This window comes from Conger conger, chromosome 12, assembly GCF_963514075.1.
Source record: "Conger conger chromosome 12, fConCon1.1, whole genome shotgun sequence".
Taxonomy (NCBI): Eukaryota; Metazoa; Chordata; class Actinopteri; order Anguilliformes; family Congridae; genus Conger; species Conger conger.
This window is the reverse complement of record NC_083771.1, coordinates 27,414,233-27,441,846: the sequence shown is the minus strand read 5'-3', so window position 1 is coordinate 27,441,846 and position 27,614 is coordinate 27,414,233. Positions and strand designations below refer to the sequence as shown.

Here is a 27,614-nt window from a genome sequence, read left to right as displayed (position 1 = left end):
GTGTGTGTGGTATTTATAGCAGCACAGCCCCACTTCCTTGCCTGTTTAATGGAGTGTGCAGGAGTGTGTGTGTATGTGTGTGTGTGTGTGTGTGTGCGTGCGAACGCTTGTGTGTTTGGATTAGCATCTCCAGCTCTTGCTCAGGGGAAGGTAATATGCCTGTCCCAATCAGTCCCTCTCCATCTCAGCTTCATCTGTTTGGATGGATGGGTTAAAACTGTGTGTGAGAGAGAGAGAAAGGGAGGAGAGAAAACAGAGGTAGAGAGAAGAGAGGGAGGAGAGGGGGGAGGGAAGGAGGAAGAGAGAGGGAGGGATAAATGAGACAGTATGAGAGGGAGGAGAGAGAGAGGGGGGGAGGGAAGATGGAAGAGAGAGGGACGGAGAGACCAGAATGAATGAGAGAGGGTGGAGAGAGAAAGAGAGAGGGAGGAGGGAGAATGAGAGAGGGAGGAGAGAGAAAGAGAGAGGGAGGAGGGAGAGCGTGTGAGCAAATGAATAAGCAATCTTGCACTTTCTGCTTTGAGCGCCTGCATCTCACTCAGATAAATTCCTGCTTCCGCGTGTCTCTGCCTCTCCATCTCTCCATCTCTCCCTGGGCTTTCCATTTTCTCTCCTCCTTTTTCATCTCACACATTTCCCCCCTCTCTCTCTCTCTCTCTCTCACTTGTCATCGCTCTTTGTCTCGCCGTCTTTCCCTCTCCCAAAATATACCTGGGTGCACCTTAACCCTTCCCCTCAGTGCGCGCCTGGACACACACACACACACACACTCACACACATGCATGTGCACACACACAGAGACACTGATGGACAGGAGAGATGGGAAACTGTATAAAATCTCCGCTCAGAAACCTCTCCAAGAAGGTAAGAGAGACCCCGCTGTCTGCCTGCTCGCCCTCTGACCACTGTGACCGGACCGGGTCTCGACACCTGTGCGTCGGCTGCTTTGCGACCGCTGTCTTGTAACTGTTCTGACGGCTGTGTTCCTGTGTGGACCGGGTCAGGTCTGACCGCCTGTGTTTTGACTGACTTACAGTGCAGCTCTGACTGTTTTGACCGTGGCGTGCCTACCTGGACCTGGTTGCCACTCGGTTGAACACGCAGTTCTCTGGGCTGACATGTAGTGGTGTTACTTGACTACTCTGGACTGAACTGGACTGAACTGTATGCCAGCATAGATCAGACAGTGCGAGGCCAATGTAGCACACTGATACAGGCTGCTCAATTCTGCTACTCTACATCAGACTGCTGTTTATCTTATAACACACACACACACACACACTGTTCGTGACCTATAAACAGATAGCACAGGAGGACACTGTTACAGTCTACCAAAGCTTACTGTACTGTGAGACAAGTCTGGCAGTCTAATGTACAGTACAACACTAGTTCACATGCTGGTGCACTGTACAACACCACAGTGTGCCAGACTGCACTGGAGACTGTACTACCCTTATACTGTAGCCAGAGGGGTTTGTGTGTACTGGCCTGCCTGTTTGCAGTGGTCAGTGAGCAGTTAGCAGTGATCAGTGTGATGGTTCGAAGCATACAGTAGCACATGCGTGGTGTGCAGTCTGTGCACTGTATAGTGGCCTGAGTGTAACAGTCAGTATGTAGTATGCAGTTGTCTGAGTGCAGTGTGTAATGGTCAGTGTGCAGTTGTCTGAGTGCAGTGTCTAATGGTCTGTGTGCCGTTGTCTGAATGCAGTGTATAATGGTCAGTTTTCAGTTGTTTAAGTGCAGTTTGTAATGGTCTGTGTGCAGTTGCCAGAATGCAGTGTGTAATGGTCAGTGTGCAGTTGTCTGAGTGCACTGTGTAATGGGGAGTTTGCAGTTGTCAGAGTGCAGTGTGTAATGGTCAGTGTGCAGTTGTCTGAGTGCAGTGTCTAATGGTCTGTGTGCCGTTGTCTGAATGCAGTGTATAATGGTCAGTTTTCAGTTGTTTAAATGCAGTTTGTAATGGTCAGTGTGCAGTTGTTTGAGTGCAGTGTGTAATGTTCAGTGTGCAGTTGTTTGAGTGCAGTGTGTAATGGTGAGTGTGCAGTTGTCAGAGTGCAGTGTGTAATGGTGAGTGTGCAGTTGTCTGAGTGCAGTGTGTGATGGTCAGTGTGCCATTGTCTGAGTGCAGTGTGTAATGGTGAGTGTGCAGTTGCCAGAATGCAGTGTGTAATGGTCAGTGTGCAGTTGTCTGAGTGCACTGTGTAATGGGGAGTATGCAGTTGTCAGAGTGCAGTGTGTAATGGTCAGTGTGCAGTTATCTGAGTGCACTGTGTAATGGTGAGTATGCAGTTGTCAGAGTGCAGTGTGTAATGGTGAGTGTGCAGTTGTCTGAGTGCAGTGTGTGATGGTCAGTGTGCCATTGTCTGAGTGCAGTGTGTAATGGTCAGTGTGCAGTTGTTTGAGTGCAGTGTGTAATGTTCAGTGTGCAGTTGTCAGAGTGCAGTGTGTAATGGTGAGTGTGCAGTTGTCAGAGTGCAGTGTGTAATGGTGAGTGTGCAGTTGTCTGAGTGCAGTGTGTGATGGTCAGTGTGCCATTGTCTGAGTGCAGTGTGTAATGGTCAGTGTGCAGTTGTCAGAGTGCAGTGTGTAATGGTGAGTGTGCAGTTGTCTGAGTGCAGTGTGTAATGGTCAGTGTGCAGTTGTCTGAGTTCAGTGTGTAAAGGTCACTGTGCAGTGTGCAGTCTGAGAGCTATTAGTAGCAGGGCTGTGCTGTTATTCAGCATTACCACTTACTGTGGTCACGAATTGACACCTGGGTGATGAATGAATTACCAAGGTAATATGGTGATTATGTGTTTTCCATCATTATACTGATTGAAGTAAGGGCACAGCGCCCAAATGCAGTGGCCAGATACATTAGAGGATGAAGCAAAGTGGCTGTCCACAAACCATCTCTCTCCTGGTCTATCTCTACGAAGCAGGGCTTTGTAAGGGAGTAGCAGGTTTAGACAGCGGGACTCGACAGTTATTTCATCCTTAATGAATGGATGTCATTGTCTAATACTATTCTATTCACCAACTATTAATATTATGAATGATTATTATATGGTTAATTTTAATGATGTAATCATATACTTTAGCCATGATTTTTTCGCTTGGCATCAATTCCTCTTTCAAGCACCAATAATTGGGAAAATGTCATAATGATTAATCATGTTGAGTAGCCTATAATAGGGAATGATAATAATAATGCTCATAATCAAGAATGGCAGCAACATCACATGAACAGTAATGAAAATGCTTTGTTTCTTGTTTGCCAGTTTAGACAAAACTTGTGCAGTCACCCATTGTGTTACATGATAACCAACAACATGGTGACCAGTATTCAATATTCTGATATTTTATGGCATCCCTATTGATTTTACTTTATGTGGGCCTATTCAACCAGTAAAAGTAGCCATGGGCTAAAACTGAAATATTAATTGTTTTGCTTATCTTAAACATGCCTGGCCTGTGCTCATATAATTGCAAAATGAAGCACAGTTTGGCCAAAATATTCTAACATTTCAACTTTTCAACATATTCTAGCATTTCAACATTTCAACGATTGCAATCCCATGACAAGTCACACCTGGGTTACCTAAGTTCACCCTGCTGACCTTGACCATTCAGAAAGAGGGAGTTTGGCTTAAGGTAGCCGTTTTTATGATCACATTAGAGTCAAAAGAGGATTTGCTTTGAAGACGGATGTTCTTGTATCTAAGCCAAATGCCACAGTATAAGTTTGTGTGCATTTTGGTTTCACTCCAAATGCAAAAAGGCAAGCCTGAAAACGCTGACAAAGCAATTTGTTGCTTATGGCAGAAAGAAAAGTTATAGCTAAATAGGGGAACACCAATTTGAAGTGTCAACACTGTTCTTTTTTATAGGTTTGGCTGTTTATAAACAGGTTTTTAGTTTCATATATGTCATTTAAAATCGCCTAGATCTTATTCAGGTGTCATTTAAAATACCCAACCCTTCAAAAGTGCAATGTTTGAAACTGTGTTAAATGACATGCTCTCAGAAATTCATTATTCACTTTGCTGCTCGTTTTATGTAGTTGCTATTAAATATCTGTTTTGATAATTAGCTGCTGGTCAGTATTGATAAGGATAATAATGCCATAAATGGGTAAATTGTGTTTGATTTATAGTTAGTATGTAACAATAGGTTAATAATAGTACAAGTATACTAATGTTAAATATAATATTGTTTGACCAAATTATAGGCAATTTAAATTCTGTGGTTGTAGACTTGTGTCACTTTAAAAAGTGTGCAGTTGTGCAGTCTGCATTTGTCTGTGTGTAGTTGTCTGAATTCAGTATGTAGCAGTTTGCCTGCCACCTGTAGTGGTCTGCATGGAGTTTGTAGTGGTCTGATCGCAGTGTGTAGTGGTATGAGTGCAGTGTGTAGTGCTCTGATCGCAGTGTGTAGTGGTCTCTGTGGAGTGTGTAGTGCTCTGAGCGCAGTGTGTAGTGGTCTCTGTGGAGTGTGTAGTGCTCTGAGTGCAGTGTGTAGTGGTCTCTGTGAAGTGTGTAGTGCTCTCAGTGCTGTGTGTAGTGGTCTCTGTGAAGTGTGTAGTGCTCTCAGTGCTGTGTGTAGTGGTCTCTGTGAAGTGTGTAGTGCTCTCAGTGCTGTGTGTAGTGGTCTCTGTGAAGTGTGTAGTGCTCTCAGTGCTGTGTGTAGTGGTCTCTGTGAAGTGTGTAGTGCTCTCAGTGCTGTGTGTAGTGGTCTCTGTGAAGTGTGTAGTGCTCTCAGTGCTGTGTGTAGTGGTCTCTGTGAAGTGTGTAGTGCTCTCAGTGCTGTGTGTAGAGGGTGGGCAGAGACAGACTGGAATGGAAGCAGATGAGGGGGCGGGACCCAGACTCTCAAAATAAACACTGAGGATGGTTTTATAGCCCATTAATAATACAAAGATGAAGGCTTTACTAACTAGCAATAAATCACCAGTGTGATTCTAGGCTCTGGGTGCCATGAACATATAAACCAAAAATATACATTATCTACACAATTAAATCTCACTTTTTTAATATACAGTCCCCTCCAAAAGTATTGGAACAGCAAAGGTAAATTCCTTTTTCCTTTTTGCTATCCACTGAAGACAATTGAGTTTGAGGTCAAAGGATGTACATGAAATGACAGATCCGAAATTCAGCTTTTATTTCCTGGTATTTTAATCTAGATTTGTGAAACAACTTAGAACTTATCACCTTTTATATCAGACCACCATTTTTAGGTGAGCAAAAGTATTGGAATATGTGAGTGACAGGTGTTTCTTGTTGCCCAGATGTGTCCTGTTAGATTGATCGGTTCAACAATAAATTGTTCTGAATGTCGAATCCTAGTTTTAGCCTGTGAAAACTGAATTTGTGTTAGAAAAGATAAACCACCATTACGCCCAGAGAGCAGAAAAGCAAGCCATTTTGAAGCTTAGAAATAGAGGGAGGGGAAATAATTGTGGATAGCTTGTACAACAATTTGGAATGTCTTGGAAAGAAAGAAACGGCTGGCGTTCTGTTCTGAGCAACAGACATCGAACAGGTCGACTAAGGAAAACAACAGCTTATGACAGAAACATTGTGAGAGATGTGAAGGAAACCCCCAGACCCCCAACCATCAGTGACATCACAGACAATCTCCTCAGGTCAGGGTTGAAGGTATCTCAATCAACCGTTCGAAGGAGACTTGAAGATCAGCAATATATTACATTATTGGCATTTGGCAGAAGCGCTTATCCAGAGCGACGTACAATAAAGTGCATACCCATAACCAGGGCTAAGTGCATGTGAAAGACCCTAGAGGGAAGTACAATTTCAATAGCTACCCATACAACAAAGATAAGGACCAGGGCCTATTTTTATTTATTTTTTTCCCCCAGGGGCCCTGGAGGACGGTAGGACGGTAGATAACTGCAATGAAAAGGTTAGTAGGGTAGGATACTGCAACAGAATGGAATTCAAAAGTGGATATGGACAGGTCAGAGAGGGGGAGAAGAGAGAATTTCCATGAGGGGGAAATTAAAAGACCAGTACCACTGCCACGGCCGGAAGGCCGGGGAGTGTGCGAGAAGGAGAAGGAGGATGAGAGGGCAGCAGGAGTGGCGGTGTTGTCAGGTGTGATCCAGGTCTCCGTGAGGGCAAGGAATCGTAGGAACTGGAGGGAGGGATATGCAGGGATGAAGTCAGCCTTCCGAGTGGCAAACTGGCAGTTCCATAGTCCCCCTGTGACAGCAAAGTCCTGATCCTACTGATAAATTCCACAGCTATTTAAGCTATTTAAGACAAACGTTCAATCACTCTACAGGTATGCAACTAGTAGAAGTGATTAACAGCGATCGAGACAAACAAACTGGCTCAAGCCCTAACCCTTGCTGTTCAAATTAGCAATTTAAAATCAAACGTTACCGCGTCTAGAGGAAAATCCGCAGCGATACTAGAACACCTGGTTGGAATGATGCACTTACTGTCAAGTCAAGTCAAGTCAAGTCAATATAGAGGCTATACCACCAGATGCAAATCACTCATCAGTAGTAAGATTACAATTTGGGAAGAAGTACAGAGATGTGCCACAAAGGTTCTGGAACAATGGTTTATGGACTGATGAGACCAAGGTTAACCTCTACCAAAGTGATGGAAAGGCCAAAGCATGGAAAAAGAAGGGAACTGCTCATGATCCAAAACATACAAGCTCATCTGTGAAGCACAGTGGAGGAAGTGTCATGGCTTGGGTTTGCATGGCTGATTCTGGAGTGGGCTCACAAATCTTTATTGATGATGGAACTCATGATGGTAGCAGCAGGATTAATTCAGAAGTCTACAGGAACATTCTGTTTGCCGACCCACAGAGAAATGCGTCAAAACTAATTGGGAGGAACTTCATCATGCAGCAAGACAATAACCCAAAACACACTGCCAACACAACAAAGGACTTCATTATGGAGAAAAAGTGGAAGGTTTTAGACTGGCCAAGTCAATCACCAGACCTTAACCCAATTGAGCATCCATTTACCTCCTGTAGAGACAAACAAGAGACAAACAACAACTGAAAGAGACTGCAGTAAAAGCCTGGAAAAGCATCACAAAAGAAGAATGCAACAGTTTGGTGATGTCAATGGGTCGCAGGCTTGATGCAGTTATTGCAAGTAGGGCATATGCTACCAAATATTAAATGTTATTTACTTTAATTTACTTAAATACTATCTGTTCCAATACTTTTGCTCACCTAAAAATTACAGTGGTTACACACTGGTTTGATACCAAAGGTGCTATGTAAGTAGTTTAACACATCTAGGTGTAAATACCATGAAATAAAAGCTAAAATTCTGAACACTTGTCTCGTGTTTATCTTTTTATCTCAACCCCAAATGTATTCATTGTATTGCAAAAACAAAGGAATTGGCCTTGGTGTTCCAATGCTTTTGGAGGGGACTGTATTACTCAATAACTAGGGATGATCAGATGGTTTTTATATGATTAAGAACATAATCGTATTCTAAGAATACATGTTGAAGAGATGAATATATTATGAAGAGAACAGGTCATTAAGTCAATTAGGCTCATCATGGTCTTACTGTGTAGAGAGTGTCCATCACTGAATCAAGCCTTTAGCAACTAGCAAAAGAGTTATAACATGGTTTAAAAATGACTAAAATTAGTGCCAAACAAGTCCAACATCACCCATGAAATTAAAATGGAATGTTTAGTCTGTCTCTCCACAGACAAATAAAAATCCCTTGAGACAATTTCAAGGCTGCCTTGATCTCATTCCATAAATTAAGGGTGTTTCTTGTGAATGAGATCATTTAGGAAAGTAAGTTGTGAAAGGGATGTGCTGACAGCTGTAGGTTCTGTTTCATGAATTTGTGTTGAGTTGCAAGGATCTCATTGCCTGGTCGTACGCACTTTCAGAAATAAAGTGACAGTGGAGGTAAATTTTTGTTCTCCAAGGATAAAATTTCCCAAATGTACCCTGAAAGAACAATAATGTTATTTTCCAAGCAAATAAAATACAAATTAATTTTTTATTGCTGGCTAGGGGTACAATTTTATGTTCCTATAGGGTACCACCCCAGCAACAAGCATTTGTACTTTTCATACCTTTATTTCTGAGAGAGTGTATGTGTGTGCCGTTTAGTACGTTAAGGGGTCTGTTTTAACAGTTCAATGCATTAAGGGCTAAGTATGTTATGCGTTAATTGTGTTAATTGGGTTTGTGTGTTATGCGTTGAGTGAGTTAAGTGTTCGGAACATTAAGGCTTTGGTGTGTTAAGGGTACAGTGCGTTAAGGGTGGGGCACATTAAGGGTTCAGTGTATTTAGGGTTGGACAGGTTAAGGGTTCAGGGTAGTTAGGGTTGGGCAGGTTAAGGGTTCAGTGTATTTAGGGTTGGGCAGGTTAAGGGTTCAGTGTATTTAGGGTTGGGCAGGTTAAGGGTTCAGTGTATTTATGGTTGGGCAGGTTAAGGGTTCAGTGTATTTATGGTTGGGCACGTTAAGGGTTCAGTGTATTTAGGGTTGAGCAGGTTAAGGTTCTGTGCACAACGGCTCTGTTGCTGTGGCAGGGTTTAGAGCACATAACCAGATTAAAGAGCTGAAAGAGACCAGGGCACAGTAGCTGGGTCTGAACCAGAGTGACCAGCGCTGGCAGAATACCTCTGAGTCTCAGCCAATCCTGCATGTCTCTGTGTGTCTGACTCCACCCACTGTGGGATAGAAACTTCCAATAGCCAATCCTGTGTGTTCCTGTGTCTCTGACTCTACCCACTATGGGACAGTGCTTTCCAACAGCCAATCCTGTGTGTTCCTGTGTGTCTGACTCCACCCACTGCGGGACAGAGCCTTCCAACGGCAACTGTTGTACATCCCTTTATTTCCGCAGAACAGCCTCTGATTGGCCAGTGTGCTGTCTGGATGTTTAGCTTTCTTGTGCAATGTCTTAAGGTTGTTTTTGCTTGTCAGATTATGTTACCCGTGAAAAATATAGGATAACCCAAAATTCGCCACAATGTCCGTCGCCTGGCTGTTCTGAGTTAAAGCCGATAATGTAATCAATGAAGACGACTGAAAACGTGCATCTAAGGGATTGTGTCACTCTGACCAAACCAGCCTCATCGATCTTCCTTTCCTGGTCGGAGCAGTGCGTCGGCACGTGTCCAGGCATTTTTTTAATGAAAAAATACATCTGTCCGCTGATCAATCAATGTATCTGATTGGTGGGAAAGCCGTTTAAACATTGTGCTCACTGTGCCTTTCATTGCTACTCTGCACTTCAGATCAATTCAATTGATCGATTTTAAGCTGTCCATTACACAGCTAACTCACCTGGTTTCTTGGTTCTAGACTCATAACAGACTGTCAGGTGTGGCTACATGTTAGGTAACCCCTGCAGGTGAGGGCATTCACCTCAGCTAGGGGCTGTCCGGTTGTGTCATTTCACACAATACCAGATATTTTTTGGAAGGGAAAAATGGTGCTACAGCGATGAAAACAGTGCAGGGCCACACCATGTTTTAGACGCTGCTTCTGTGCTTGACTAACCTGGTTTTGAATGGCTGGCTTGGAGAGGCTGTGTTCAGGAGCCAAGGCTGGCTCCTTCAGCACCACACCGGCAGATGGACCGCCAAGGTCACCTAGGGGGGCGCAGGAAGAGGCACGGGAATGGGTGAGGGGGGTTGAGGGGGGGGGGTTCACAGCCCACACAGCCAAGCCTGCTATTGTGTGCATGTGTGTGTATGCGTGCGTAGTGCATGCATATGTATTTGCATGTTCAACATGCATATGTTTGTGTGTGTGTGACTGTGTGTGTCTGTGACTGCCATTATGTACGTACAGTACGTGTGTGCGCATATCTCCTTGTGTCCCTTGACCTCATCAGCTCCTGTCTGAAAGCACATGTTTATCAGAGGGTGTCTTTCTAAACAGCCACTGCAATGTACAGCACACATCACACAAATAGGACAAACTAGGGCATTGTGGGTACAGAGCAGCAAACAGAGACGTTTCAGCACCTGAAATTCAGCCGTCCCTCATCAGGAGGTCAGCAGAGCCTTCTCCGGTCGCACACTTTGGACAATCGTCTCATCACACCTCGCCAGCCATGAGCTGCCACTCGACAGCAATGCTCTCACACTGTCACAAAATACATTCAGTGTGATTATCACAACCACAGACATGTGGCAGTAACATATTTTTATGGCGCTGCATTGCATTGCTTTTTAAAAAATTAAAAAAACACTTGGGAAGTCGTCCACACACATAGAAAGTACTGTTATATCACCTGCGGATAAAAAATGATAAGTAGGCTTTCGGTAATAATGAAATGGTTTGCAGCACGGGTAATAAAAAAATGAAATAGATTAACTGAAAATAAATGAAAATGTAAGGTTTAAACTTTGCGATTAAATTTAATCATGGTCATTTTTTTAAGAGAGTCATTTGCTGCTTTTTTTCAAATGATACTTGCGGAAAATCTGTCATTATGCACCAACAGAGTTAGTTGGCTTTCTGCCAGTACCTGGAAAGCTTTTCCTGTCTCATAACTATCCCAGTACCTTTGCAGTGTTGTTTTTTTTTTTTGTAAAAAGGCAAGTTTGGAAGAACAGTTTTTTTTGTCAAATCCTGGAATCAAGTCCAGAGGGAGTCAGGTGTGCAGACTTGCTTGGGGTCAAAAACCTCAAGGAATTAGTTTGCACTCTCTCTCTATCCCTCTCTAATTGCCTCTCTGCTTGAAAGGAACAGGGTTTCCTTTGCAGTAATGTGTTGTCAGCTTCTCTGAAAGTTCTGACACATTTACCGTTTCGACTGCGCTCAGATCTGGTTTTGCATGGTTCAGCTCACCGTGTTTATGGCTGGGTCTGAACCTCGCTTCGTTATTGCATTCATTAAAAGTGCTGCGATGTGTAACTTGCTGCTCGGGCAATGCTTTGAAACGGTTATAATAAATCTTTCTTTGCCTCAGCAGCCTGCACACTCTTCTGCATAAGCCGTCTTACAGAGGACATTTTCTTTCTACTGACTATCCAGCCAATAGCAGGGAAATGTCCTCTCCAAGGTAGCGCTTCGAAATGTCCTCTCTAAGATAGCACTTCGAAATGTCCTCTCTAAGATAGCTCTTAGAAATATCCTCTGTTTTTTGTTGTTTTTTTTATATGCGTAACTTGGGGTTAACCTGTTTTTCTAGTGGCATGTTTGCACTCAAATATGCGTCACTCAAATTGAGGATCTGCTGTTCAAAGCTCTCCTGTGCCCTGCTGATAGATAATTCCCCCTTGTTATTGTTCTCCAATACAACAAGGCCATTGATGATGAGATAGATTAATGTTTTAATTTTTGACCCATCGCTGTCTTCTGTGCCCCGTACGGATAAATTGCAAACTGTCCCACATTGAATTCATCTGTGGGAAGTTCATCAGGCATACACTCTGTCACTGAAACTTCATTTATTGAGTCAAATCATCATTGAATTGAATTGATAGACAGAGGGAGGAATAGAAGGAGAGCGAGATGGTGAGTGGCAAAGAGGGGTTGAGAAAGAAGTATAGAGGGATGACTAAAACAGATTAAAAGGCTGTATTTCTGCAGCTGTGCATACTGTATTAGTATTTTTAGTATTTCTATCTATTGTATTCCCCCTATTTATTCCCTTATTCCTTTTATTCTATTAATCTCTGCTGCTGTGAGATTGAAATTTCCCCACGGGGATAAATAAAGAGCCATCTATCTATCTATCTATCTAAGTTCCACCCGGCAGTCCTCAATTTATTACCCACAATTCCTGGAACAAGAGTATGGAGGCACAGAGGAGGTATGTCTGTCTGTCTGTCTGTCTGTGAGCTGACCAACAGACCGACGGACAGACAGACAGACACATCTCCCTCATCGTGACGATGCAGTGAGAGAGAGTGGCGTGACTCTGTGGATAAGCTTTCCCTCGTCTGGCACGGCATGGTGGAGTCTATTTATAACCGTTTTTTGATGAAAAACGTTTCTTTTTAATCAACCTGGAGTGTCCTCTCGGATTGGAGTGTTATGGAGCTGAGAGCCCCCAGGCTGTGGGCTAATTGGTCATTATAATGGCATGGCTGGGTGAGTCTGCCCGGGCCTGCAGCCCTCTCAGTACCCAACCTGAGCGGGCAAACGTGGTTCCCTATGCCCCCCTCTCTCTCTTTCCCGCTCTCTAATTGTCCCGAAAAAGGCATAGGTCGCCCAACCAATAATTTGACGCCATTCTCTTCATTAAATAACACTATTTAGCAAATTACTGTAGATAATTGGATTGTACATAGCTTTCAGTGGAAACCTAGAATGCCATCCGCAGTGTATATCCGTAATAAAATGTGCAGTATGGAGGACTATTCAGCCCAGAATTAATATTGAAGTAGAAAATGGAATGTAGGCCTACTACGAATGATCATGCCACAATGAAATGCTTAAGTGAAAAATAAAAATGTATTCGCAATTTCCATCCATCCATTATCTGAACCCGCTTATCCTGAACAGGGTCGCAGGGGGCTGGAGCCTATCCCAGCATACATTGGGCGAAAGGCAGGAATACACCCTGGACAGGTCGCCAGTCCATCGCAGGGCACACACACCATTCACTCACACACTCATACCTATGGGCAATTTCGACTCTCCAATCAGCCTAACCTGCATGTCTTTGGACTGTGGGAGGAAACCGGAGTACCCGGAGGAAACCCACGCAGACACGGGGAGAACATGCAAACTCCACACAGAGAGGCCCCGGCCGACGGGGATTCAAACCCAGGACCTCCTTGCTGTGAGGCAGCAGTGCTACCCACTGCACCATTGTATTAGCAATTTGAAAATGGGAAACTGAGAAGTTTAATTTTCTTTCATATTTTCAAGCTGTTTGTTAGTGAGGGGTTGTTTTCCTCCTATTGATTTGGGGGTAGGGTGTAGAGGGGGTGATAGGATTGAGCAGGGGGTCATAGGTGGTGGAAGCTCTGTGCGTGAAGGGAGGCATGCTGGGATATATCTGGCTGACTGACGGACTCAGAGACTGAGACTGACAAGGCCACGCGGTATCTGTTTACTGTCACTCCAGCTTTCTGCCTGACTGTCTTACACAAGCGCACTGACACACGGACGCGTGTATTACCCATAATTCTGCTCCCTGCGGCCCTGTCTCTGCCCCCTGCCCCCTGCCCCCTGCCCCACCCTGCCCTCCCCCCTGTCTGTAGCGTGTTGTTTATTTTGTGTGTCTCTGGATGGCGCTACAGGACCAGAAGAGGAGCTACAGAGCGGTGCAGTCCTGCGAGGAGGGGGGGGCAGGCGGGCCCTATCAGGAGCCCCTAGTGGCGCTGGCCCAGAACTGCGCCCTCATGCACAACGTGCTGGGGCCCGCCTGCATCTTCCTGCGCAAGGGATTCGCAGAGAACCGGCAGGCTGTACGTAAGTCTGCACACACACATACTATACGCACAATACACTATACACTCACACACAGACAGAACGCATCTGTGTCTCTATACACACACACATACTATACGCACAATACACTATACACTCACAGACAGACAGACCGCATCTGTGCCTCTATACACACACACATACTATACGCACAATACACTATACACTCACAGACAGACAGACCTCATCTGTGCCTCTATACACACACATACTATACGCACAATACACTATACACTCACACACAGACAGACCGCATCTGTGCCTCTATACACACACATACTATACGCACAATACACTATACACTCACACACAGACAGACCGCATCTGTGCCTCTATACACACACTATACCCTCAACATGGTCTATACTACACACAGATACACACATTATACCCTCAACATGGTCTATACTACACACAGATACACACACACTATACCCTCAACATGGTCTATACTACACACAGATACACACATTATACCCTCAACATGGTCTATACTACACATAGATACACATTACATTACATTATTGGCATTTGGCAGACGCTCTTATCCAGAGCGACGTACAACAAAGTGCATACCCATAACCAGGGCTAAGTGCGCTGAAAGACCCTAGAGGGAAGTACATGGTCTATACTACACAAAGATACACACACTATACCCTCAACATGGTCTTTACTACACACAGATACACACACTATACCCTCAACATGGTCTGTACTACACACGGATACACACACTATACCCTCAACATGGTCTATACGACACACAGACACACACACTACGCACTCAACATGCCATATACAACACAATACACACAGCACTGCACACACACTACACACGCATTCTATACACTCAAAATGGTATATACTGCACACAGACACACAAACATTATACACTCACTATATACACAATACATTATACACATAATATATACCAAACATGGCATATACAACAAACAGTCACACACACTATACATACACCACACACAATACACTATACACTAAATATGGTATATAATACACACAGACGTGCACTATACACACACTATACACACAATGCCATATATAGACAAGCATACAATACACCAGTGCTACTCCACATCCTGCAGGCCGCAGTGTCTGCAGGCATTTGCTTCATTTGCGCTAAACCACCTGGTTTCTATAATTAGCTTATTATCAGAACCAAGCAGGTAAAATAATTAGTGAAATCAGGTGGTGTGGCGCACGGTCAGAGCAAATACCTGCAGACACTGTGGCCTGCAGAACGTGGAGGTGTTTACCACTGCTATACTGTACTCTCAACATTGTATGCATTGGACAAAGCACACAACCATACATATTGTACACATATTATACACACCCATCCATACTATACTCACATACTATACACTAAACATGGTGTATATTACACAGAGACACACTATACGCACAGTGCATTATATGCACACACACACAATACATTCAGTAGTGGGGTGCAGAGATTTTACTATCTGTTTCTGTCTTTTTGTTCAGCCAATAAAGTAATCTGTATCAAATGGAAAACTAGCTATGGTATGCAGTAAAGTGTCTGGCCTGTAGGGTGTCTCCTGCCCTGCCAGCAGCCATCATCATCCCTACTCCTGCCAAATGACTGAAGCTAAGCGGGTGTGGGCTTGGTTAGCACTTGGATGTGAGCCCTCCGGAGCTAACTAAGTTTCTGCTGAACGTGCTGTTGTTGGGCCGTCCTCTGATTTAATTGGCAAGAAATAGTTCTCTCCGTCTCCACCTCAGCTGTTGTGTGGTAAATGTTCTGTTGCAAAATGGCTGCCATGCATCACAGGTGGATGCTACACATTGGTGGTGGTTGAGGCGAGTTTCCCCCCCATCGCTGTAAAGTGTTTTGAGGAAAGTGCTAAATAAAAGCAATGGTCTGGTGTTAATTCATCAGAGACCATATATGTTCGCTATAAGAGTAAACACTGAAAATTTTACCTTCTAGTGCTGGTGTTAGTGAACTAGCTAGCTAACACATAATTGAAAAATTATTTTAATTAGCTGGCTAGTCCTCGCTTGTTTTCTCAGGAGTGAGCAAGCAAAGAAGAAAATATTTTGGATAAAAGCATTCCTGCATTTCTGCTTTTTTTGAATTTCTCGATCTCCACAGCTCTGGCTGTGTGAGTGTGTGTTTTGTGTGTTTGTTGGGGGACGGTTGCTAGCTCCCCCTTGCAGTAAAAGGCAGACAACGAATAGCAAACACACGCACACTAAACATGCAAGGCACAACACACACTACATTATACACATTATAGAGAGCCTGCATGCAGTATGGAAATCTATGTACTTACAGACTTTAAATGATGGACACATTGCACACACAATTCATTAGACAAACACTTTACATGATACATGATAATAATTATAATACATAATAACTATAATACACACTGTACACCACACACACACACAATACCGGCAACAGATACTGTAACTGGCTGGCTGAATCTAAATCTACACTCACAAACACTATCAACACCTCCCTTTGGGAGAGTTCTGGGTTTTACCCAGTGGAGTTTCAGCTATCTCAGTAATCCTGCTTCGTGATACAGGACCCAGGTCAGTAGTTGTGTTCAGTGGCTGTAGTCTGTGGCTGTTGTCAGTAGCTGTGTTCTACTGTTGTGGTCAGTGACTGTGGTCAGTGCTTTTGGTTCAGTGGCTGTGGTTAGTGTTTGTGGTCTGTGGCTCTGGTCAGTGTTTGTGGATCTCGACAGCAGTTGTCAGTAACTATGCTCTGCGGTATGTTATTAGCTTGGGTGAGGGTGAATGTTGGTGGGGATTTCTGAAAACGGCCAATGCGCAAGGCAAGGCAAGTGGCAATTGAGACAAGGAGGTCTGATTTTCAAGTAAAAATAATCATCCACCAGCTTTTCAAAGACAAAAATAGACACAGTATTGGTCATTTTACCGTTTTCAAGAATCGTTTTCACACTTGTCTCAATACCATGTCCACTTTTTCAAAACACTTCACACATTCACCACATCAATAGACTATGTGAACTAAACTGTGTAGACTTTTGCATTGCTTTGATACAAAAGGCAATCAATCACCACTTCTTACAAAATTCATGAATACTTCTCTCAGTCAGTGTTCACTACCAGCAAGAGTCTGTACAAATACAGCAAATTTTGCAGACATTTAGATACTCTGTTCAAAACAAACCCCAACAAAATTCTGATCACTGTGGATGGAAATATGTTGCATTTTGACAGGCAAATTAAACTATATGCTTGACATGCTTGATTTTAGCAGAAAGTTTATTCAGTTTATTCTGTTTTTCTTTGTTTGCAGCCTTGTTGCCATCTATACAAAAGTGGTCATACTTGCATTGGAATGTGCATGTATATAGAGAAATATAGATGTAGTTGTCACTGAAGAGATTTTTCCACTATCACTGCTGTATATGTACTTTTTCCTCGGTGTATGGCAAGAGATAACATTCGGTGTGATGTTGATGAAAATCTATGGCCAAATGCAGAGGACAGGATGGATGGGCCAGGGCAACAGTAGACTTCAGATACTGATAGGCAGACAATATATATGCAAATGACTGTATATAGTAAACATATTGCTATTTGGTATGTATTTGTTATTGATTGTAATGTATTTTGAGTAATTGATTGTATTGTATTTTTCTTTTCTGAACTACAGTATATTACACTGTGAGAACAAATGGCAAAATACAGTAAACCTGAATATATAGAATGCTATTATATAATACTGTTGCTTTTGTGATTTGTTTCTTAATGATATATTGTTTTACATTACATAGTAAATTTTATTCTGGGTTTCCGATACAGTAAAACATTAATTCATTTACAGTTTACTGTAAATTTAGCACACTCAGTCATGGCATCTATTGTGAGAGGCAAACTAACAGATCAAAAGTTTCTTTAGCTGCTTGGCTTGAAGTATTCGCAGATGCAAAAATGGGGGAAAGGGAAACACATATTATACGTATTTAGCAATGCTCCAAGTTGTTTGTGTTTTGTAGTTCATTGTACGTTGAGTGACAAAGTAGTCTTATGGGAGAAAGCATATGCTATAGTTATGGCAGAATGAGTCACTTTTGGGTGAAATATGAAGTGTTTTGGTGGTTGAAGTGCATTTTGCACCAAAGGTTAACTAATGTGCTCAGGTGCGTGTTTCCAAAGCACACTGTGTGAAGAGTTTTGAAGACGTTCCCTGGTTATGGGTATGCACTTTGCACTTTGTTGTACGTCACTCTGGATAAATGCCATTAATGTAATGTAATGTAATGTAATGAAGTGGACATGGTATTGAGACAAGTGTGAAAACGATTGTAAAAACTGTAACGCTTCGTTAAGACGAGAGGCTGTCACAGGCAGCTGAATTTGCACTGAGCAGAAATCCTGCCACCTGGACATTGCGGCTTCTCCCAGGAGTGCAGTCTGTCACCTGTTATCTGCAGCATTCACTGTCATGTGCCCAGCTCTATCTGCATTATTATCAGTGTCGTACGCCAGGCTCTATTGACAATGACAGTGAATATACAGTATATTTGTAATGTGTATGTGTGTGTATAATTACCCAGGGTGCATCTGTGATTAATTCATAATTAGAGCAGCATCTTTTTGCAGTCACCTTTTCCTTCATGTCACGTGAACACTCTCTTTAAAAAAAAAAAAAGAGTATATATATATAAAGAGGATCTCCAGGAAAATAGTTGGTTACTTGGTATTACTGTGTTACAGTAATGACACACAGTGTGCATATAGAGGATGTGTGTTACAGTAATGACACGCAGTATGCATATAGAGGATGTGTGTGGCAGTAATGACACACAGTGTGCATATAGAGGATGTGTGTTACAGTAATGACACACAGTGTGCATATAGAGTGTGTTACAGTAATGACACACAGTGTGCATATAGAGGATGTCTGTTACAGTAATGACACACAGTGTGCATATAGAGGATGTCTGTTACAGTAATGACACACAGTGTGCATATAGAGGATGTGTGTTACAGTAATGACAACCTCAACCTCAGTGAGACTGGCTATCCTTCCATACCCCTGCTGAAAATTCCAGCTAAGACCAGCTGGGACTCTAAGCTGGTTCATGATGGTCTAAGGCAGGGGTCGGCAACCCTGGTCCTGGAGAGCCGCAGAGTGTGCTGGCTTTCGTCTCCACCTTAAAATAAGCAACTGATTGAGACCCAAGAAACCAGGTGAGCTGAGTTAACTGTGTAATCAACGGCTTTCATTGATCAATTAATGCCACGTAACAACGAAAGCCAGCACACCCTGCGGCTCTCCAGGACCAGGGTTGCCGACCCCTGGTCTAAGGGATGTTTTTCAACACTCTATGGCTGGTCAAAGCTTGTCTCTAGTTCGACAAGACTTGACAAAGCTGGTTAAAGAGGTAGAGAAAGCTGGTGGTCGCACTGGTGAACTAGCTGACTATATTGGCAGGTCAGCTGGCGGGCAGCTGGTCAACCAGCTAAAGGTGTCTAAAACAAAACCTCCTAAACCAGCTTGACCAGTTTAGGCATGTTTAACGCTGGGTATGCACTGTGCGATTTTTGCCATGATCCTGCAGTCATAGACAACATTTCCAAATCGTAGAAGAATGTTTTGCTGTGAGCCAAGACAGCCGATTTAGTGAATCTTATCCTCCAACAGAAGACTGGCAGTGTCAGATATTTCTGAATGTACCAATGGTAAAAGACGGCCAATATCGCGTTGTGTACAGCCAGCATTAGCTGGAGTTTTCAGCAGGGTAGTCGCTCCTCCAGTCACGATGCTGTCGATGCCCTGGCACAAACACAAACAGAGGGCCACCTCTTCAGACTGCCTCCTGGTTCCCCTGCCACCCTCACCCTATAGCATTCATACCTTTAGTTCTAGTTCAGGTAATGGTATTTCATTATGCTTTCAGGCTTTTCTTCTCATGACTTGTTGTGGGTTTATTTTGCATGCATTCAGCATTTGTTTTTCTGCAATCGTTAAGCTTAGTCAATTAGAATGATGGCAGATAAAATACGGCATCATTTCTGTACAATAAAATAATCAGGTGATATTTTCGATGCATATTTGCTTCTTCACTATGCTCTGTATTGATTTTACAGGACAGAGAGCTGAGACCAGAGGAGATGGATGGTGAGTCTTCACCATTCAATATTCAGTACATTTTAGACTTTTGGACTCATTTGAACTCTGTTAAGGTTGAATTTAAATGAATATTTTACCATGAGTGCAGGTGGGCATCTGTGATGGGGAGCTTTGTGTCCTTTGCTCTGGACTTTATTCCCCTTTTCTATCATCATCAACATCATCATCATCATCATCATCATCATCATCATCATCATCATCATCATCTTCGTCATCGTCATTGTCATCATCAATGTTCAGTTACAAATGTCTTTCGACCTCAACTCTTCCTCTTGCTCCCTCCCGCTCTGCCCCTCTCTCTCTGTCACTCCCTGCCACTCTGGCCCTCTCTCTCTATCTCTCCCTCCAATTCTGGCTCTCCCTTTCTCTGTCTCTCCCTCCTGCTCTGCCCCCTCTCTCTCTGTCTCTCCCTCCCTCTGAACAGAACTGCGGGAGGCCTTTAAAGAGTTTGATAAGGATAAGGACGGTTTCATTGGCTGTAAGGACCTGGGGAACTGCATGAGGACCATGGGTTACATGCCCACAGAGATGGAGCTGATCGAGCTGAGTCAGCAGATCAACATGAACTGTGAGTGTGTGTGTGTGTGTGTGTGTGTGTGTGTGTGAGTGTGTGTGTGTGTGTGTGTGTGAGAGAGAGTGTGGGGTGTATGTGCGTGTGTGAGAGAGAAAGTAGGTGTGTGAGTGGTGGGCTCTATGTGTGTGTGGGCATGAGCATGTGTGTGTGTGTGTGAGCATGTGTATGAATGTGTATGTATGCCTGTCTGTGTGTGAGAGAGAGAGGGAGTGTGTTTGTGAGAGTGAAAGTATGTGTGTGGGAGCGTGTGTGTGAACGTGTGTGTGTGTGACAGATAGAGTGTGTTCGTGGAGTGAAAGTATGTGTGTGACAGTATGGGCTGTATGTGTGAGTGTGTGTGTGTGTGTATGTGTGTTAGGTAAACAGTATTTACATGTACAGGTGTAAATAAGATGTACTGTAGCTGTGCATGCAGATGAAGAGAAAACACGAGCGCATCGTGTCTTCCTGAGACGGCCCTCCTAATGTGCCCGTCTCTGCAGTGGGGGGTCATGTGGACTTCGAGGATTTTGTGGAGCTGATGGGACCAAAACTGCTGGCTGAGACTGCAGACATGATCGGAGTGAAGGAACTGAGGGACGCCTTTAAGGAGGTTAGAAAATGAGCCTTTCATGAGCGTTGTGTGTAACAGTGTCTATCCTCTCTCTCTCTCCATAGTCACTCTTCCCAGTCATGACGTCTGTCTGTGCTGGAATGGTGGAATTCCACTTGTTGGTTGGCATTTATATTGCACCTTTATCCAAAGCGCTGTACATCCAATTGTTGCTTCTTATTCACCCATTCATAAGCACACTCACACTCACACACCAACGGTGACTGTCTGTCATGCAAGGCACCAACCAGCTCTTCAGGAGCATTTGGGAGTTATGTGTCTTGCTCAGGGACACTTCGCAGAGGTGGGAAAATCCAGGCTCAGAAAGTGAAAGTCCTAACCAGTATTTTGTTCCAATCACCTGGATTTGCTAATTAGCACAATTTCTCAACTTTTACTTACTCCTGGACATTCCACCTCAACTGACCCACCTCTTTTGACGACAAATTGGTTCCTTGTCCTTACATTACTCGTATAAATCAGGTGAATGGAATTACGTTCTCCACAACGTAGAAGAATCTATGCTGCACAAGGGCATCTGCTCTGCACAAGGGCATCTGCTAAATGGATGCAAATGCAATGTTAATATTCATGTTGATGATATGGAGTAATTGTGACATGAGGAAGGATGGTGGCAGAGGGCTCTTCCTGGATGTGGGATGCAGGATGTGGAGAGGTGTGCGTCTCCTCTCTCTGCTCTCCCCTCCTCTTTGTGTTCTCGTCTGTCTGATGCGGGCTTTTCCGGCCTCAGAGCTGCTGGTAAATAATGCACGACTGTATTTGTACGGCCCGCAGATCTTTGTTGCCGTTCCATACCTGACTGCAGGCCTGAGAGACCAGGGAAAGACTAGGGATCAGTGTGTCAGCCCAAACTTCACCTTCAAAGATTGAGCAAATCTCTCAGACCTCACACCTGCTCCTTCCCCATCCCCCTCTCTCTGTCTCTCTCTCAGTTTGACACAAACGGAGATGGAGAGATCAGCACCGCCGAACTCAGAGAAGCCATGAAGAAGTTATTAGGCCAGCAGGTGAGTGTCTGTGTGTGAGCGTCAGCTTGTGTGTGTGTGTGTGTGTGTGTGTGTGCGACAGGTTACACAATCTGTCGGGAAACTGAAATGTACGTTTGTGTGTTTGAGAGAGAATGGGTGTGTAGATGCGTGCATGTGTGTGTTTGTGTATGTGAGTATGCATGTGTGTGTAAGAGAGAGAGAGAGAGAGGTGTGTGTGTGACTATGTGTGTGTGTGTGTGTGTGTATGTATGTGACTGACTGACTGACTGACTGAGTGTGTGTGTGTGTGTGTGTGTGTGTATGTATGTATGTATGTGACTGACTGACTGTGTGTGTGTGTGTGTGTGTGTGTGTGTGTGTATGTATGTATGTGAGTGACTGACTGAGTGTGTGTGTGTGTGTGAGGGAGCATTGTGCACCCAATATTTGAGGGAGCACAAATTCAAACAGACAAAATGTAATAAATAGGCAATCATTTGTTTTGCCTATTTTATTACCAAGGCTGACAATTACACTTCCGACAGTGACAACGCACAGTCTAAAATACACTAAATCTTTCAACAACATATTGTGCCAAATGGTAGTGCTATAAATATGAGGAGAATGGTGATAATATTTCGTTCAGATTAATTATCATCGCCAAGGGAAGAGTGCATCTGCACTGTACACTCCACATCTCAATCCAATACTTTCTCTCAAGGAGACGAAGAGCTAAATGGGACTACATGCAAGTTTTATGTGGCTTATATTTATGAGAAGAGCGAGAGAGAGAGAGAGAGAGAGAGAGAGAGCGATCAAAAGTGTCTTAAGTGTAGGTCCCTACCTTAGCACCTGCATCTTTCACTCTCTCAGTCCTCTCCGCCCAAATGGCAAAAACCATCATATCAGAAACAAATGGGAAGTGTGTATCATCCCTAGTGGAAATATTAGGTTGGTTCTAACTTGGTTTTAAGCTGGCCCAGCTGGGTTGAAGATGGTTTGGAGATGGTCAAATTGGCAACAAAGCTGGTTGAGGGCCAGCTTGGTACAAAAAGCAGACCAACACCAAATTCCAAAGAATAATAATAATAATAATAATAATAATAATAATAATAAAAATAATTCATTTTATTTGAGACGCCTTTCAAGACACCCAAGGTCGCCTTCCAATGCTTAAAAGAATACAATAAAAACAGCCAAACAAATAAAGATACAATTTAAAAACAGTGTAATGTGTACACGATGTAAACAAGACAGGACAAGAAGGTGTATGAGGGGGGGTAAAACAGTGACCCTAAGAATAAAGAGTGGGTACACACGATGCAGCGAGAGTTACGGAGAGTAGGCCAGTTTGAACAGGTGTGTTTTGAGGTGGGATTTTAATGTAGTGATTGAGTCCATTGAGTCAAACTGGCGAAGGTGTGGGGGCAAGGAGTTCCAGAGCCTAGGAGCGGTGCACCTGAAAGCCCTCACACCCTTGGTGCTAAGGCGTGAAGTGGGGATTGACAGGAAACCAGCTGAGGATGAGCACAGGGAGCGAGAGCGGGTGTACTCCTGAAGGAGGTCAGAGTGATAATCAAGGTTATGGAGGGCTTTGTAGGTGAGCAGAATGTATTTGTAGTGAAATAATGTCAAACTGGCACAGAAGCTGGCTCCAGATAGATTAAATCTCTTGCTGATAGCTAAGGATCAGCATGTTGAAGTCCTGTCACTACCAGTCTCCCTAAAATAGCTGAGATTAGATGACTAGCAATAATGCAAATTTAGGTACAGAAAACTTGCTGCCGCATGTGAATTCACAGCTCTGCAAGGCTTTTCACACTACTTTTTGAGCAACTTTTATTTGGTTATTGAAAATCCCCAAAACTTCAAAGTTAATTGAAGATGTTTTTCACAGTTCTTGAATTGAGTTTTGTCTAAAGTTATATTCTCGTTGCACTGTTTAAGAGATTAGAATTCTGAATACAGCTGCCACCTCCCCATGTTGACTGAGTTCAGAGTTCTGAGCATATCCTCACGCTGTGATTCATAGACTGCTTGAGAAACTTTGCATTCCCTCTCATTAAACTTGTTAAACAAATGTATTTTGCCAACAGTACATTTCTGAACATGCTGACAGCTACAACTGAACCAGTTTTTTTCAATGTTATCTTTTCTGAAAAATGGGGAGTTCTGGCACTCTTTTCACTGCTGGCACTGATTTTTCTTTTGCAGTTTGCAGACATTGATTGGTCATGTTCACCACTAAGATATCGTTACAACTCTAAAACCTACATTGTGGTTCAAAGTACAGCCCTTTCCCAACTCCCATTGAGGTTTTTTTTAACTTATGATGCCAACAGAATTGTGGAAAGAACTAGCAAAACAGGGAAAGTAGGATTGGGGATTTACTGAAGTGTTTTCTGCGCTGTATTTGGAATAATACTTTTGACTGGCATAATCCGAAATCATTGTGGATAGGCTAAATATTACAAAAGTTTTAAAAAAAGTTAATTCTCTATGCAAAACAGACCAAAGATCTCACTGGGCACCACTGTGTGTGTGTGTGTTTGTGTGTGTGTGTGTGTGTGTGTCTGTGTGTGACAGAGAGAGTGCGTGTGTATGTGCATGTGTGTGTGAGTGTATGTGTGTGAGTTTTAGCCCCTCAAGGTGAAACCAACCTACATGTCTGTGTGCCCTGCTGCAGGTGGGTCACAGAGATCTTGAGGACATTCTGAGGGACATTGACCTGAACGGAGATGGACACGTAGACTTTGAAGGTGAGTCTCCCAATACTGTTCTGGGATCAGGTTTCCCCTGGTTTCTCCCATCTACTTATGTCTCTCCTCCTTGTTTCTCTCTGTTTCAGAGTTTGTGCGAATGATGTCACGCTGACAGAGAAGAAAAACGAAACGCCCCGCGTGCATCAGGATTTTCACTGACTAGAGCTTCGGGCCCCTCCCCTTTCATGGCAACAGGGGGACACTGTCTGTCCCCAGAAACTGAGAGAGAGAGAAAGAGAGGGTGCCGTGCACTGAGCCTGCTTTCTTGAACTTTGCTAGAAATTAACCTCTGACCTCTAACCTCCGAACCGCGGAGAAACCCGACACCACAGCCACCATCTCTTCCGTCCCCTGACAGGGAGGGGTGTAGGGTAGAATACAAATGCTGCCCAGCGCAAGACTCAAACCCCGTAACCCCTCTGACCTGGACTCCAGCTCCCACTGGAACTCATAGGCTGCTCACTTTGCCCCCCCCCCCCTTTGCTGTGCATGTCTTTCCAGGGGGGCCGCAGGGTCCCTCCTTTCATTGAATGGCAATATAATGTCCCAGAGTCGTGTGTTTCTGTATGTTCTGTGTGTGTATTCATTCCGTGTGTGTGTGTGTATTCATTCCGTGTGTGTGTATTCATTCCGTGTGTGTGTGTGTGTGTGTGTGTGTGTTTACCGAGCGGAGAGAAGGCGTACGGTGCTCCTGCTCGCACTCGGTAAAACTGAAATGGCTCCGTCTCAGAGAAAGGTCACCATCTCGCTCATCACACACGACGCGACACTGTTACTCAGTCAGACTTTTAGATGTGGTTTACATTTTTTCCTTCCTGTAGCATCTAAAATTCACAGTATCTTGTACGAACGTACAATGCACTATGTTATAATTATATTCTTATCGTGTTATAATTACGGTGTTGATATGTTGTTGTTATCATGTTATTTATTTATTTATTTCCGTGGATGTCTCAATCCATATTATGTGTATTTAATATATAACCATGTCTATGGTTTCATTCCAGCTGAAGTTATATTTAGATAAGATACTTTAGTCAGATATACAGTACAGTGCAACAGTTTTAGGCAGGTATGAAAAAATGCTGTAAAGTAAGAATGCTTTCAAAAATAGAAATGTTAATAGTTTATTTTTATCAATTAACAAAATGCAAAGTGAGTGAACAGAAGAAACATCTCAATCAAATATTTGGTGTGACCTTTGCCTTCAAACCAGTATCAATTCTTCTAGGTACACTTGCACAAAGTCAGGGATTTTGTAGGCATATAGTCAGGTGTGTGATTAACCAATTATACCAAACAGGAGCTAATGATCATCAATTTAATACGTAACACAATCATTACCTGAAACAGAAACAGCTGTGTAGGAGGGTTAAAACTGGGTGAGGAACAGCCAAACTCTGCAAGGTCTCTCCCAGGCAGACATTTCAAGGCAGACAGGTGTGCTGTCCAAGCTTTGTTGAAGAAGCACAAAGAAACGGGCAATGTTGAGGACCATAGACGCAGTAGTCAGCCTAGGAAACTTAGTGCAGCAGATGAAAAACACATCAAGCTTACTTCCTTACGCAATCGGAAGATGTCCAGCAGTGCCATCAGCTCACGATTGGCAGAAACCAGTGGGGCCCAGGTACACCCATCTACTGGTCAGAAATGGTCTTCATGGAAGAATTGTGGCCAAAAAGCCATATCTCCGACGTGGCAACAAAGCCAAGCGACTCAAATATGCACAAAAACAGACAAATGGCAGCAGGTTCTCTGGACTGATGAGTCAAAACATGAAATATTTGGCTGTAGCAGAAGGCTGTTTGTTCACCGAAGGGCTGGGGAGCAGTACAAGAATGAGTGTCTGCAGGCAATAGTGAAGCATGGTGGAGGTTGGGGATTTTGTCTGAATTAATGGTCTCCTCAATGCTGAGAAGTACAGGCAGATACTTATCCATCATGCAATACCATGAGGGAGGCATCTGATTGGCCCCAAATTTATTTTGCAGCAAGACAACGACCCCAAACATACAGCCAATATCATTAAGAACTATCCTCAGCGTCAAGAAGAACAAGGAGTCCTGGAAGTGATGGCATGGCCCCCGCAGAGCCCTGATCTCAACATCATCGAGTCTGTCTGGGATTACATGAAGAGACAGAAGCATTTGAGGCTGCCTAAATCCACAGAAGAACTGTGACTAGTTCTCCAAGATGTTTGGAGCAACCTAAAAGCCGAGTTCCTTCAAAAACTGTGTGCAAGTATACCTAGAAGAATTGATGCTGTTTTCAAGGCAAAGGGTGGTCACACCAAATCTGGATTTGATTTAGATTTTTCTAGACTTCTTCTGTCCATGCATTTTGTTTATTGGTAAAATAAATAAAAAATAATAACATTTCTATTTTTGAAAGCATTCTTATTGTACAGCATTTTTTCCACACCTGCCTAAAACCTTTGCGCAGTACTGTGTGTCAGTTGAAGACTGTGAGGACTGGAGACCCGAGGGCAGAGCCCTAAGCTGTAGCCAGAGGTGAAGCAGCAGAGCTTTTATATGATGAATTTAAAATGAAAGAGGGAACTTCTCCACTGTGTGTTTTATGTACCGGAATCAGAGTCTATTTTTCTCTGTGAGCCTCTCTTTGTCCTAAATACATTTTGTGTGTTTTTATGCATGCCAAAAGACAGAGGACAATGCCTGTTCTTTCCTGTCAAAATACAAATAAAGAGAATAAATACCAGTGTGTGTGTGTGTGTGTGTGTGTATGTGTGTGTGTGTGCGTGTGCATACGTGCGTGTATGGGGATTCAATTATACCCTGTTTTTTATTCAAAAATATTGTTTTAGGTTTTCCTCTAAATAACCTTTCACACACCTCCGCTGGAACCAACAAGCTTCTCAGTTAACTCATCCCTCACACCTAGCAGCAGCAGCAGCAGCAGCAGCACCAAACTATAAGGAAAGAGGAAATGTTAAAGCCACAATGGCTCCTGTATGCTGCTGTGAGCTTATACTGGCTGGTACGGTATTTGATGTGAGTCATCTTGCATCTCAGCATTGACATAACTAATTATTTACATTTTCATTTAGGGATTTAACAGATGCTCTCATCTGTTACAGAAGCACAGTGTAGCTATAGAGTGA

The 27,614-nt window shown here is 43.4% G+C and overlaps 1 protein-coding gene across 1 annotated transcript; it reads left to right on the top strand.

Moving 5' to 3' along the window:
- The first annotated feature begins 13,256 nt into the window (after positions 1–13,256).
- Positions 13,257–25,514, top strand: cabp1b (calcium binding protein 1b). Its single transcript, XM_061263532.1, has 7 exons — positions 13,257–13,388; positions 19,534–19,564; positions 20,001–20,144; positions 20,633–20,742; positions 21,696–21,770; positions 24,418–24,490; positions 24,580–25,514. The coding sequence occupies exons 1-7, from the start codon at positions 13,323–13,325 to the stop codon at positions 24,603–24,605; spliced, it is 525 nt and encodes a 174-aa protein (XP_061119516.1). The 5' UTR covers positions 13,257–13,322; the 3' UTR covers positions 24,606–25,514.
- Positions 25,515–27,614: the final 2,100 nt, after the last annotated feature.

Bases quoted from the DNA above. Each gene is read 5' to 3' on its own strand.
- cabp1b (XM_061263532.1), top strand. From the start codon at position 13,323: ATGCACAACGTGCTGGGGCCCGCCTGCATCTTCCTGCGCAAGGGATTC. The intron at 19,565-20,000 runs GTGAGTCTTCAC...CCCTCTGAACAG, and splicing joins GAGACCAGAGGAGATGGATG to AACTGCGGGAGGCCTTTAAA. The intron at 20,145-20,632 runs GTGAGTGTGTGT...CCGTCTCTGCAG, and splicing joins TCAGCAGATCAACATGAACT to TGGGGGGTCATGTGGACTTC.